This window comes from Aethalodelphis obliquidens, unplaced genomic scaffold, assembly GCF_003676395.1.
Source record: "Aethalodelphis obliquidens isolate GAN/ISIS:26980383/991018 unplaced genomic scaffold, ASM367639v1 scaffold63, whole genome shotgun sequence".
NCBI classification, from domain to species: domain Eukaryota; kingdom Metazoa; phylum Chordata; class Mammalia; order Artiodactyla; family Delphinidae; genus Aethalodelphis; species Aethalodelphis obliquidens.
In genome coordinates this window covers 3,639,505-3,654,167 of record NW_020838007.1, presented here as the reverse complement: position 1 = coordinate 3,654,167, position 14,663 = coordinate 3,639,505, and the positions used below count along the sequence as shown (strand labels likewise).

General features: G+C 44.0%; 2 protein-coding genes across 21 annotated transcripts in view; both read left to right on the top strand.

Moving 5' to 3' along the window:
* The window catches only part of PRELID3A (PRELI domain containing 3A), a 108,709-nt gene that overhangs the window by 14,249 nt on the left and 79,797 nt on the right, over positions 1–14,663 (top strand). For 3 of the 20 annotated variants that reach the window (XR_003429071.1, XM_027088521.1, XM_027088524.1), the window contains exon 1: positions 11,922–12,174. The exons of 1 other annotated variant lie outside the window; for it this stretch is intronic. Coding sequence is in view for 17 of the 19 variants with exons in the window: in XM_027088521.1 (XP_026944322.1) it covers positions 11,975–12,174 (200 nt within the window). In the remaining 2 variants the exon portion in view is untranslated. Of the gene's footprint in view, positions 1–11,919; positions 12,175–14,663 lie in introns of those variants that run through there. 16 more of the 20 variants (XM_027088538.1, XM_027088537.1, XM_027088536.1 and 13 more) reach the window with 12 other exon arrangements.
* On the top strand, positions 228–2,531 carry LOC113610405 (S-adenosylmethionine decarboxylase proenzyme-like). The gene is given in 2 exon segments (XM_027088539.1): positions 228–786; positions 789–2,531. Coding segments are annotated over 2 exon segments (795 nt in total). The 5' UTR covers positions 228–260; the 3' UTR covers positions 1,058–2,531.

Here is a 14,663-nt window from a genome sequence, read left to right as displayed (position 1 = left end):
AGAGATTTAATTTAGTTGATTTTCTGTGGTTGTTGGTTGTTCGCTAGTCTCACGGTGATGGAAGCTGCACATTTTTTCGAAGGGACTGAGAAGCTGCTGGAGGTTTAGTTCTCCAGGCAGCAACCCAACGCAAACCAAGGATCTGGGGATCTTTGCACCATCCCAAGATCCGAGTGGGACATACTTTTGAAGGATGTGCTATGTTCAATCATAAGTGTGACAAAAACTGACAAGCAGGAAGCTTATGTACTCAGAGTAGCATGTTTGTCTCCAAGAGACGTTTCATTTTGAAGACATGTGGTACCACCCTCTTGCTGAAAGCACTGGTTCCCCTGTTGAAACTTGCTAGGGATTACAGTGGGTTTGACTCAATTCAAAGCTTCTTTTATTCTCGTAAGAATTTCATGAAGCCTTCTCACCAAGGGTACCCACACCGGAATTTCCAGGAAGAAATAGAGTTTCTTAATGCAATTTTCCCAAATGGAGCAACATATTGTATGGGACGCATGAATTCTGATTGTTGGTGCTTTTGTACTTTGGATTTCCCAGAGAGTCGGGTAATCAATCAGCCGGATCAAACCCTGGAAATTCTGTTGAGTGAGCTTGACCCAGCAGTTATGGACCAGTTCTACATGAAAGATGGTGTTACTGCAAAGGATGTCACTCGTGAGAGTGGAATTCGTGACCTGATACCAGGTTCTGTCATTGATGCCACACTGTTCAATCCTTGTGGGTATTCAATGAATGGAATGAAATTGGATGGAACTTATTGGACTATTCACATCACTCAGAACCAGAATTTTCTTATGTTAGCTTTGAAACAAACTTAAGTCAGACCTCCTATGATGACCTGATCAGGAAAGTTGTGGAAGTCTTCAAGCCAGGAAAATTTGTGACTACCCTGTTTGTAAATCAGAGTTCTAAATGTCGCACAGTGCTTTCTCCGCCCCAGAGTATTGAAGGTTTTAAACGTCTTGATTGCCAGAGCGCTATGTTCAGTGATTACAATTTTGTTTTTACCAGTTTTGCTGAGAAGCAGCAACAACAGCAGAGTTGATTAAGAAAAATGAAGAAAAAACGCAAAAAGAGAACACACATAGAAGAAGGTGGTGGCTGCTTTTTAGATATTGATACCAAGGGCCATGCTTTCCATAACCACCACCTTGTAGTTGCAGAAAGCCCTAGATGTAATGATAGTGTAATCATTTTGAATTGTATGCATTATTATATCAAGGAGTTAGATATCTTGCATGCATGCTCTCTTCTGCGTTTAGGTATCCTATGCCACTCTTGCTGTGAAATTGAAGTGCATGTAGAAAAAACCTTTTACTATATGAAACTTTACAACACTTGTGAAAACAACTCAGTTTGGTTTATGCACAGTGTAGTATTTCTCCAGGTATCATCCAAAATTCCCCACAGACAAGGCTTTTGTCCTCATTAGGTGTTGGCCTCAGCCTAGCCATCTGGGACTGTTCTATTAAATTGCTACCAGGATTTTGCATCCAGTTACCTCCACTTTCTAGAACATATTCTCTACTAATGTTATTGAAACCAGTTTCTACTTCATACAGGTGTTCTTGCAGCACCAATCAAAGTTCTTCTTCCACGAGTCGAGTCCTCTACGAAAATGACTGCAGTTATCCATTTTGTGTATTACTATCTCACTGCTTCCTATACTTGTGTGACTTTAATTGATTCATTCCTCACCATGGTATCTCCCTCCCAACCACACCCCCTCCATAAAGCAATACACTGTTACACTGTGGGTTTACACTAACCTTATACCCTAGAAGGGGAATGGGGGGATGGACCCTGGGCTTAATTTTCTTTTAAGGTCAAGGGAGTTTGGCATTTTTCGTTACCATGAGGTCTTTTGAAATAAGCTGGTGTTGATTAGCAAAGAAGGTGTAGATTGATACTAGGGAATATTGGCAGAACTGTATGGAAACTGTATGCCATTCTGTGCCCCCCATTAAATGAGATTAGCTTCTCATGGGTCCCATGTCTTTATTAACTTGCTAAGTAGTAGTATAAAAAATTATAACTAAATTTGTTAGCAAGGAGATTTAAGATAAAGGTTGTGTTGGATTCAACAAGTCAAGTCAGCTCAGATGATTCACCTCAACTTTTACTTTCATAGCCATTTCCACTCATTTCTATTAATGATATGCCATAAACTTTGGTTCAAAGCAGAATCGATTTCTTTGCCATCTTGTGACTTAAAAAGTTATGTGACTTTGTGATGCATGTGATAGTGTTCTGATGGTTCCTCTTACTGGTATTTCTTTCTCCATGGAGTAACATCAAGTGATGAATGAGAACTGTTCAGGTTATTCAGACATACTACACAGTGAAGCAGAGCGCTATCCATAAAACATAACACACAAAATTCCAAAATGGTCAATGGGAAATGACTAGAAATACAGGCTTAAAAGAGTTGGCATCTTTTAGCTGTATTTGCTAATACGGACATTTATTTAAGCAGCTGAGAAAAGAGCAAAGTTGACTCAATTTTGTATTTCTTCTTGTCCTCAAACAATTTTTGATTCTTTCTGGATTGATGCAGTGATGTTTTTGTTCCTTCCATATTTATAAATGAAACACTTTTTTTTTAGTGTTTCTAAACATAAATTCTACTTGGTTTGAAATCAAGTGGTTGGAACAATTTTGACTTTTAAACACGTTGTTGATTCAGAGCTTCATTGAAGAAGCTTTCAATCAATGGATCAGTCCGGTTCTGTAATTAGCGCGCAGTACCTAATGTTTTGGTGCTATTATGAGGACCAGTGGTCAAAGTGGATTTTGTTCTTGAACAGTGTCCCAGTAGATTTGATGAACATTTATTTGCTTGAGGTCTGATTCCCGCCCCCTGCCCCGGCCCAATAGATTTAAGATTTCCATTTAATGTTGAGAAACTGCACAAATTTGTATGGAACAAAGCCTAGAAAAATGAAAACTATAGATTGGATAGTAATCTAAATTAATCCTAGTGTGTATGATAGAGGAGGGAAAATTTTGGTGCCATAATTTCCCTCTTCATGGTGTTGGACTTAAATCAGTTGAAATGTATTTCTGTACCACAGTTTAAGCTTCAATAAAGATTTGCTTAATTCGTTGTCTAGTGACATTCAGAAAGTTTTCTGTTGATGTATTTTTTAAAATAGTATACATGACCAAATACTAGACATCTAAAGTTTTTATAATTAATTGAGTAAATCAATATTTAATGATCATTTTTTAAGATTTATGGGAGTTGTCATAAAGATAAGATCTCTAAGCTCCTGGGAGAACAGATTTAAACATTTTTTTGTTAGTGGCTTCATACCTGAAGCTCAAAGGAAATCATCCGGGCTATATACCAGGATATCAAAGAGTAGAGAGGGTGTAAGTAGTAAGAATAAGAATGCTAGAGTTTGGAGCTAGAAAAGTGAAAAGTTTGAAGGTGGAATAGTCTAACATTTATTATGAAATAGGCTCTTGATGGTGGAGTGGGGGCAGAGTTTAACTCATGGTTATTTCTATTAACTAGAACAGAGTTATAAGCTTTTGATCATTGTGCCATGCAGGTACATATCTCATCATCTGAGTTAAAAAGGGTTGATCATAGAAAAGCAGGTTGTTACATATGTGTGCAATACCTACAGCACCAGATTCTTTTACATGAACAGGTAACTGAGTTTGGCAGACACTTGGTGTTAATCAGATTCAGGGACATAATCTGAAAAATATGGTAAATGTGATATCACACTATGAAAAATAAAAGGCTTTTATTGTCCTAGTCAGATAACTCACCATTTCCTGGCTACCCACCTTCAAACTTGACATTCTCATCTACCCTTTTTGTCATAATGAAAGAAGTATTGGTCCTTTGGATTCTATCCACCCATTCCTACCTTCAGAGACTTTCTGAGTTCACTGCAAGCATGTCCACTGTTGATCACCATCAGTTTGTTTTACTTTTCTAGTTTCTTCCCACTTATGTTTGCTCCTTAGGGGCTACTTTATTAGTCCTTTACAAGATGACAAGTCACAATTCTTACCCCAAACTGAACCCTCTTCAGACTACTTCTTGCAATCTAGCATTTTCCTGAGTTGTTCAAACCAGAAACCTAGGATGAAATTGAGGCAGGGTCATAGAGATCTGTTATGTGACTAAGATTGGAAGAAAACCATTGGCAGTGTCAAGAGATGTCCAATATGCTGTTGGATATGTGAGCTAGGAGCCCATAAAAATATGTCGAGATTTGTAATTAAACATCTTAATTGGATGTATATTAAAAAAAAATTGTACCTTGAACCTTCACACCCTAGCTTCGATAGTCCTCAATTCTGCTTTGGTACATTCATCTATCCATATTCATATATACATACCTCTTATTAGGTAAGATTTATAAAATTGAAATACACAAATCTTAACTACAATTTTGAAAATGGATATTTTTAGCCCACAGCCATATCAGGACAAAGGAAGGTTCCCTTATACCCCTACCTAAGCAACAAAGCACTACCCCTACTTTAGTTGGTAGTTTAATTACTATCCATATTTTTTCACCATAGACTAGGGTTTCCCTCCCCACCCCAGCTCTGAAACTAAATTGAATCACTTAATGCTTTCATTAGTATAAAGTTTTGAGAGGTTGAACCATGTATTTATTTTTATTGCTGAGTAGTATTCCATTGTATGAATGTACCACAATTTGTTTAGCTATTCTCCTGTTAATGAACATTTTGTTTCCAATTTTTGGAAAATATGAATAAAGCTGCTATGAACATTTGCATATAAAAACAAAACAAAACAAAAAATCACATGATCATCTCAATTGATACAGAAAAGGCATTTGACAAAATCCAACACCATTTCATTAGAGAAAACACTTGGAATACTAGGGAAGTTAACCTTCTCAACATAATAAAGGATACTTGTGAAAAACCCACAGCTAACTTCTTTTTTTTTTTTTTTTGCGGTACGCGGGCCTCTCACTGTTGTGGCCTCTCCCATTGCGGAGCACAGGCTCCGGGCGCGCAGGCTCAGCGGCCATGGCTCACGGGCCCAGCCGCTCCGCGGCATGTGGGATCTTCCCGGACCGGGGCACGAACCCGTGTCCCCTGCATCGGTAGGCGGACTCTCAACCACTGCGCCACCTGGGAAGCCCTAACTTCTTACTCAATGGTGAAAGACTGAAATCTTTCCCTCTCAGATCACGAACAAGACAAGGATGCCCACTTTCACCACTACTATTTTTTTCTTTATAAATTCATTTATTTATTTATTTATGGCTGCATTGGGTCTTTGTGTGGGCTTTTCTCTAGTTGCAGTGAGCAGGGGCTACTCTTCATTGAGGTGCACAGGCTTGTTGCAGAGCATGGGCTGTAGGCGTACGGGCTTCGTAGTTGTGGCACGTGGGCTCAGTAGTTGTGGCACGTGGGCTCAGTAGTTGTGGCTTGTGGGCTCTAGAGCGCAGCTTCTGTAGTTGTGGCACACGGGCTTAGTTGCTTCGTGGCATGTGGAATCTTCTCGGTCCAGGGCTTGAACCCGTGTCTCCTGCATTGGCAGGCGGATTCTTAACCACTGCGCCCCCAGGGAAGCCCTCACTGCTACCATTTAACATTGTATTGGAAGTTCTAGCCAGATCAATTAGACAAGAAAAAGAAATATTAGGCATCCATATTGGAAAGGAGGAAGTAAACCTATCTGTATATACACATGACATGATCCTAATTATAGAAAATCATAAACAATCCATTAAAAGTTACTAGAACTAATAAATAAATTCAACAAAGTTGACGATACAAAATAGGGAGTGAAAGTCAATCTCTCACTTTCACTGCTTAAAGGTAATTTTCTTAGAGTTCTTTTTGGTGTGTTGTGTATGTGTCCATACAGTTTACATGTATTTACAAGCATATAAAGTATATTTTCATATGAATGAAATTGTAGTTTATACACTTTGCTTTTCTGATTAGCATATACGTTTGTATGTTAATAGCATATACTTCCACCCAGTTCTTTAATAAGCTTTCTGGTATTCTATGGGAAAAGTATAAGAGTTTCTAACCAAGGGTCAGTTAGACTGATTCCAATTTATTTGTATCTCAGATGCTACAATGAACATTTTTATTGATGTGTATATACACACACACACACACACACACACACACACACACACGTGCCAATATATATTCAGTGGATGATATCCCAGCAGAGAAATTGCTTGGTAAACGTTATTACAAAAAATAAATAAGTTACATGTGTTTGGGGACTAGGACCCTGAGACTGCTCACGCGAAGCTGTGCTGCACAATTTGTCCACCAGGTGGCAGGAGAGGTCTATTAATCTATTAGTCTATTAAGGACAACTGCGCGTTGTGCATTCAGAATACTTTCAAGGGGCTTCCCTGGTGGCGTAGTGGTTGAGAATCTGCCTGCCAATACAGGGCACACGGGTTCGAGCCCTGGTATGGGAAGATCCCACATGCCGCGGAGCAACTGAGCCCGTGAGCCACAGCTACTGAGTCTGCGCGTCTGGAGCCTGTGCTCTGTGGAGAGGCTGCGATAGTAAGCGGCCCATGCACCGCGATGAAGAGTGGCTCCCGCCGCAACTAGAGAAAGCCCTCGCACAGAAACAAAGACCCAACACAGCATAAATAAATAAATAAATTTATTTATTTAAAAAAAAAAAAAGAAAACTTTCAAGTATCACAGGCTGGTCTGGATTTTTTTTCCTCCTAAATGATGTTACTGTTGTTAATCTATAACAATGCTAATTATTTTCTATAAGGTGAAGCTGATGTGGTATTTTCCGTCTGTGGTCATGACTTGTGCTGCTGTTCCTGGTAATGTGCCTCAAGTAAAGGAATCTAAAGACACAATATTAATATCTCCTACATGACAACAAATAAGAGAATGAATTACAACATCAAACCCTAACGATGCAAGTTTCATGAATGACAGTAGCAGAACATTTAGAATATTCCTAGTCACCACTTTACTTGGTAGTGATCAAACATTTTTCTAAAACTGTTGGTCACAGTAGTGCACAAAAATCATAAAGTTCCTAGATTTTTCCTAGTTGTATCTTCTCGAGAGAAAACTGATGATTGTTTTGGACACCAGGCCCCTTGGTCATAAGCCATCTTTGCAATGCCAGAGGCATAATGGGAATTGGATAGAATTAAAGTGCCCAGAAACAGAAATAAGGAGGAAAAGTTAGACTACTTATTGTAGAGACTTACTTCAGGAATTGTATTTAAGGGTTGGGAAGAGGAATTAATTACATAGAAGCATATACCATAGAAAGTAAAAGGTCACAGAGATATACTGTTTTAATAAAACATGAGAATATCTTGGCTGTGTTGAGGTTCAGGATAGTTCTGACTCTGGTTAGAGAACTGTCTCTGGATAACAATAATATTCCTACATAGGATCTTGGAAGATCTAGATGCTGATGGTGCCGGCTGGAATCCTGCCCTCCTGCCCTCTTGTGTTAACTGCATGGAGGGTTGAGGAATCCCTGTAAGTCAGATCTTCATGATCATTGTATTTCAGGGTCAATTAAACATCAGAGCCTAATGAAGAATATCCATGACAGTGGGAAAGGAACGTCTCCAAAAGTTCTTCAAAACTCCTTACCTGCTGGGAGATTGATTTTCTATCTAAATTAAAAAGCTATTCTGGTACAGCAGTTTTCAAACTTATTTATTTTTAGCAGCAGACTCTTGTAAAAGTGAAATTTTGACACCGAATCTCAATATATAAAATGTGAATAGATTAACAAAAAAGACTAGGACCACTGGTTGAAAAGCCTCTCAATTTACCCCACAGGTGACCCACAAAGGCACTAGGGTTTCCTAAACTCGACCAGGTGGCTCTGTAGTGGTGACAACAGATGGAGCCCCACCCACCCTGGCCAACCTGCTCCCAGGTTCGTGATGCCCTTGGAGTCATCCTTGACTCACTGAACAAGCACTTATCTGGAGCTCACTGTTTGCCAGGTACTGGGACCGAGCGTGGGCACACAGAAATGAGCCAGGCCTGGTCCCATCCCAGAGCTCAGTCTAGTGCAGGACGCCTTTCCAAACTCCAGAGTGCTGTGATTGCCTTGGCTGCTCATTAACAATGCCTGTTCCTGGGCCTCACCCCAGAGATAACAATTCAAAAGCTAAGAGAGAGGTTGAGCCTAGACACATGCTTCCTTAATAAGCATAATCTGGTGAGAGAGACAGAAACACAAACTGGTGCAGTAATTCTAAAACAATGTGCTGAGAGTAACGATGGAGGTATCGGGAGCAGCCGCAGGAGGACGAGGGTGCCGAGGACCACCCCAGGGTACGGCCAAACAGAGCTCTGGAGGGGGTGTGGCAGGATGATGGGACACTGCTCTGAGGGGCCAGCTAGGGAGCTGTGCAGGAACCTGGAGAGGGTGGTGCTGGATGGAGCCAGGTCAGGAGTCAGCAGGGACGGTGACAGCAATACTAACCACAGTCATGTACTCTGTCCTCATTAATTCCCACAAGTCCCAAAGGACTTTGTTTTTTTACTAGTAGCGTTCCCATGTCAAGGATGATGATACTGACATTTGGAGAGGTTAGCAATTTGCAGAATGGGAGCCAGGACTGGAACCCAGGTTTGTTCCTCTTCAAACCCATGCCTTCAGCTACAACTATTAAATCGTATTGGCTCTTAATGCGGAAGAAGTAAGGGATTAAAACAATCTAGAAGAGGTAAATCCCAAAGGACTTGATGATTGTTTGGATGTAGGGGTCCGGGTCTAGCTTGGGGCACCTGGGTGATGCCAGGGACCTGGGCAGTGAATCCTAGGAGAGGAGTCTATTTAAGGTGGGAGATGCGTGGCCATGATGCGTTTGAAGTAGGACCTAGAGAACACCCTGTGGGCAACTGGAAAGATGGGTAGGAATGAGATGGAGAGGCAGGCTGGGGACTTAGTGGAAACCAGGACACTCAGTGAATCACTCAGGGAGCAGGTGTAGAGGGGGAAGAACAGAGAGGGAAGAGGCGTGTATCCTGGGAAGGACCAGTACAGAGGATGCAGAGGGAGCAGAGGTCCCAGGAGAGAAAGCCCAATACTTTTCATGCAGCACAGAGGCCCAGGGGAGGGGGACAGAACAGCACCCGTTGGACTGGAAGTGCGATGGTTACTGATGACTAACGAGAGGTTTCGGGAGCCCGTTCCAGCCTGCGGTGGAATACATAGCAGTAAAGGAGCGGGAAGAGCAGTTGCGGACTCTTGCTTTGAAAGGTTTAGATGTGAAGTGGGGCACAGCTCCCAAGATGCTGTGTGGTGGGGCCAGGGGTCTCCATTTCTAACAGGCTCCCGAGCAGCTCTGCTGCTCCTGGACCAGACTTGGTGGAACAGAGTGAGTGAAACGGTGGTCTTTGACCAACAATGGAGGTAGCAGTATAGGACTTGAAGCCAGGTGTGACGTTCATCTGTGTTCAACAGTCATTGATTTATTGTGTGCCTATTAGGTTTCTGACTCTGGAAGTAACAAGGATAATGATAACCTAGTTTCTGCTGGTCATAACACGTGGTGGTAAAGTCTCAGATGCAAGTACGTAGAAGTAGTGATGGAACCACAGAGGTGCTGACACCTGAGCCGGGCTTGGCCGCTGGGACCCAACAGCTGTGTGTGAGATGGCTTTGAAGGCGAGGCGGGTGCAGGTCACAGTGAGCCTGAAGGCCACCCTCACTGCACTCCTGCCCTCAGGCCCCAGCTCCACCACTAAGTAGTGTCTCTACAGAGATGTTTCCTGGCTAGGGTCTTGGTTTCCCCACAAACTCTCACTGCAGTGTCTTCTGACTGTCACCATCGGCCCAATTTCTTCAGCCTCATGGTCAATCGTGTTTGTGGAAAATGCTGATTGTAAATGATGATGCTGTTTTTTTAAAAAACTTTTTTTTTCAGTGGTTTGAGAGACGGCAATTTATTTATTTATTTATTTATTTATTTATTTATGGCTGCATTGGGTCTTCATTGCTGTGCGCGGGCTTTTCTCTACTTGCGGTGAGTGGGGGCTACTCTTCATTGCAGTACACGGGCTTCTCATTGCGGTGGCTTCTCTTGTTGCGCAGCATGGGCTATAGGCACGAGGGTTTCAGTAGTTGTGGCATGTAGGCTCAGTAGTTGTGGTTCGCGGGCTCTAGAGCGCAGGCTCAGTAGTTGTGGCACACGGGCTTAGTTGCTCCACAGTATGTGGGATCTTCCCGGACCAGGGCTCGAACCTGTGTCCCCTGCGTTGGCAGGCAGATTCTTAACCACTGTGACACCAGGGAAGTCCAATGATGATGCTTTTTAAAGCCAGAATGACAGCACTGAGCTCAGAGCCCAGCACAGGGCGTGTTCCATAGCTGGCCACAACGGCCAGTCACTGCAGCATGGCTGTGGGGGACTCATCTCAGCTCTGCCCTCAGAGTGTGATCACTCAGCGCACTTTTACACCTCCTCAAACCCCAGTCTGCTCGCTAATAAAATGGGCAGCAGCGCTGACATGGGAAGATCGCCGTGAGGTTAGAGCACAGGTGGCAAAGGTGGAGTGTGTGGAGCGTGGAGATGGTGGGGCCAGGGTCCTAGCCCAGGTCTTTGGGCTGCTTCTGCTCTGTCCCCACTTCACTGACTCATCGCAGAGGTAGGCTCGGGATGACTTCTCGCTGTGGGTGTTGAGCTGGGTGCTGCCCTTACACCCCAGCTCTTTCTGCAGAGGGTCACCCTCTTCTCAAACTAGCATCTCGCTTCTCTGCATTTGAACTGTATTTGTAGAAGTGCAGGGTAAATACAAATCTAGAGTAAAAATGATTTTTCCCGAGTGCAAAAGGGAAAGGGTCTCTCCTTTACCCTTTCTTAGAGCATCTACTCTAAAACACTTCTAAGTTGTCTTTTTGAGATCTATTTAAATGTTTTTATTTATTTTTAATTAAAAAAAAGTGTTTTTGGCTGCTTTGGATCCTTGTTGCTGCGCGCGGGCTTTCTCTAGTTGCGGCGAGCAGGGGCTACTCTTCGTTGCGCTGCCTGTGCTTCTCATTGCAGTGGCTTCTCTCGTTGCAGAGCATGGGCTCTAGGCACGCGGGCTCAGTAGTTGAAACATGAGGGCCCTAGAGCGTGCGGGCTTCAGTAGTTGTGGCGCATGGGCTCAGTAGTTGTGGCTTGCAGGCTCTAGAGTGCAGGATTAGTAGTTGTGGCGTACGGGCTTAATTGCTCTGAGGCATGTGGGATCTTCCTGGACCAGGGCTCGAATCCATGTCCCCTGAGTTGGCAGGCGGATTCTTAATCACTGCACCACCAGCAAAGTCCTATGTAAATGTTTTCAAAGGCTAAGTAGGCCTTTGGCCAGCTGAACAACCCAGGAATGTTTTTTCTCAGGGACTTGGGAGCCATCCTTTTGAAACATTAGCCTAACTTACAGGGAGCACCTGGCTTCAGGCTGCAACCCTACCTCCTATGGGAATGAGAAATATATTTCTCCTTTGGACAAAGACAAGTAGTGAACCCAAGTGGTCACTCCAATTGCCGGGTGAACTTAGGATGAGCTCTGACAAGCGGTGCCGTCAGTGCTCTCACTTGACATCCGGGTCTCGAGGGTCGCACCTGCCTGGCTACATAAAGGGTTGGATTTCGTGGGGTCTTCGAACCACACAGCGGACTGCCTGCGAGGGGCCTCACGTTCTGGTTTAAGGCCGTTCCACACCGGCTGCTTCCTCCCTCCCGCCCCCCAACTCCGCGAAGAGACTTGTCGGGCTGGTGGGACACACTGTTCCTTATCCTTCCCAACAGTGGGAAGCGGCGTGGCTGGAAGGAGCTTTGGGAGAATTTGGACCACCTGACCAGTAAGAACGAGCCCCGCCCCCATCTCCGCAGCGGCACCAGGGGCCCCGCCCCGCCACGTAGTCCGTGCCTGCGGCCGCCGGCACAGCTACTGCCAGTCCCTTCCGCGCAGCCGTGGTGCCGCCGCTCTCGTGATGGGCTGGCGCCCAGTCCCGACCCGCCCACTCCCTAAACGCCCCACACACCGCGTCCACACGCCCCGCCCCCCGCGGAGCGGAGCATCCCGGGCCTGGAGCTTCCCTGGGCCTGGAGCACCCCGCGCCGGGTTCTGCGTGGGCGACGATGAGGGTCTGGAGCTCGGAGCATGTGTTCGGGTGAGCCGGCTGCGGCCGCAGTGAGTCCAGACTGGCCTGGGCCTGGGCCGTGTCCTCCGGGAGGGCGGGCTCTGTCCCTCGTTGGGCCGCGCTGCGGGCAGTGACCTGCAAGGGCCCGGGGTCGGGGGACCGCGTCTTCGCCTCCGCCGGCCTGGCCTCACCTCGCGCGGGGCTGTCACAAGGGGCGGGGGCGGGACCCGCCGAGTGGCTGATCACGGCCTCCAGAGGGAGCCGGCGTGGGCATGTGGGGGCTTTGGCCCTGAATGCACTGTGGGCACTGGAAAGCCTCCAGCTGATTAAAAGTGCCCTCGTGACCTAGGCGGTATCTTTTCTTGTCACTTCATCTGTGACACTCTGAGCTCATTCTTTCATAGTTTTTAAAGGAACTAAGATTTTTAAATTCCTTGATCTCACTTAGAACAGCATTTCGTTTTTTAATTTAAAAAATACTGCATGAAATAGAATTGTCATCCTTTGAACTTTTCATGTAAAATTATAATGAAAATTTATCAGTGGGTTAAAAACCTCCGAAATTATTTTAATGAAATCTTTAGACTTGATGGGATCCAATTTTAGTGTTGATTTTTGTACAGCCTGCAACCTGCAGAAAAATCTCATCTGGGGTTCCATTCCCAGACTTACTCCAGAGATTTTCTCAGTTCTCCCAAAGATGGGACATGCCGGGCACCATCTGGATGCAGAGGGGACAGGTTAAGTTCCTGCAGATGGTGAATGCCCAGGCTGTGCAGCTCAGGCCAGGACTGCCCTACAAATTCAGGAAATGTTGGTCGACAAGCAGAAGTGAATTGTCAGCTGTGAAAAGTCACTATTGATAATATTCACCCATTTAAATCATACAATTCAACGACTTTTAGTAAATTTACATAGTTGTACAACATCTCCATAGTCCAGTTGTAGAACATTTCCTCATCCTACAAAGACCCTTCATGCCCGTCTGCAGTCACTGTCCACTCCTCGCCCCAGCCAGATCAGTATCTGCTTCCTGTTTCTATGGATTTGCCTTTTCTGGACATTTCACATAAATGCAATCATACACCAAACCGTCTTCTGTGTCTGGCTGCTTTCAGTTAGCATGATTGTTGAGGTTCATCCGTGTGGTAGTGTGCATCCTTGCTTCAACCCTCACTTCATTCATTTTGTGTCCCTGGCACATAGTAGGTGCTCAGTGAGGGACCAAGGAATATCCTGGGGAGCAGATGTCCTTTGAAATGAGGGCGACTGTCCACCAGAGAAATTCCCATCAACCCCTGAGCTCCTGTGGACTGGGCACAGATCTCCTCCCATTGATTTTTAAAAGCCGAGCGCCATGATGAGAATTGACAAATGTGGAAGACCGCTGGGGGGAGGTCACGCAGCTGCCAGGGCGGGTGACATGATGCTGTGTGGCAGCATCACATCTGCAGGACGGTACAGATTTGGAAGCCTGGCTTTCTAGCTGAGCTTACCATGGAGTTTTCCCCTTGCTTAGTCCCTTGAAATCCCTGATTTTTTTCCTCTGAGGATTACACACCTTTTTCTTTCTATACTTGTTTTCTTTTTATATGTTTGTTGAATATTTGATTGGAAATAATAAATTTACTCTTGAAAGGCCAAAAATAATCAGGCACAAAGACTTAAAAAAAGTTTTTTATTGCAATACAGTTGATTTACAATGTTGTATTAGTCCCCCCCACCCCCTGCCGCACGACAGACATGTGGGATCTTAGTTCCCTGACCAGGGCTCAAACTGCTCCCCTGCTGTAGAAGCATGGAGTCTCAACCACTGGACCACCAGGGAAGTCCAACAATGTTGTATTTGTTTTAGGTGTACTGCAAAATGATTCAGATTATATATATATATACACACACACACACACACACTCTTTTTTAGATTCTTTTCCATTATAGGTTATTACAAGATACTGAGTATAGTTCCCTGTGCTATACACAGGTCCTTGTTGGTTATGTATTTTATATATAGCAGTGTGTATATTTTAATTCCCAACTCCTAATTTAATTCCCTCCCTTCCCCCTTTGGTAATCGTAAGTTTGTTTTCTATGTCTGTGAGTCTATTTCTGTTTTGTAAGTAAGTTCATTTGTGTCATTTTTTTAAGATTCCACATATAAGCAATATCATATGATATGTGTCTTTGCTTGACTTTTACTTCACTTGGTATGATAATCTCCAGGTCCATCCATGTTGCTGCAAATGACATTACTTCATTCTTTTTTATAGCTGAATATTATTCCATCCTGTATGTATACCACATCTTCTTTATCCGTTCATCTTTAGATGGACATTCAGGTTGCTTCCATATCTTGGCTATTGTAAATAGTGCTGCAGTGAACGTTGGGGTGCATGTATCTTTTAGAATTATAATTTTCTCTGGATATATGCCCAGGAATGGTATTGCAGGATCATATGGCTACTCTATTTTTAGTTTTTTGAGGAACGTCCCTACTGTTTTCCATAGTGGCTGCACCAATTTACATTTGCACAAACAGTGT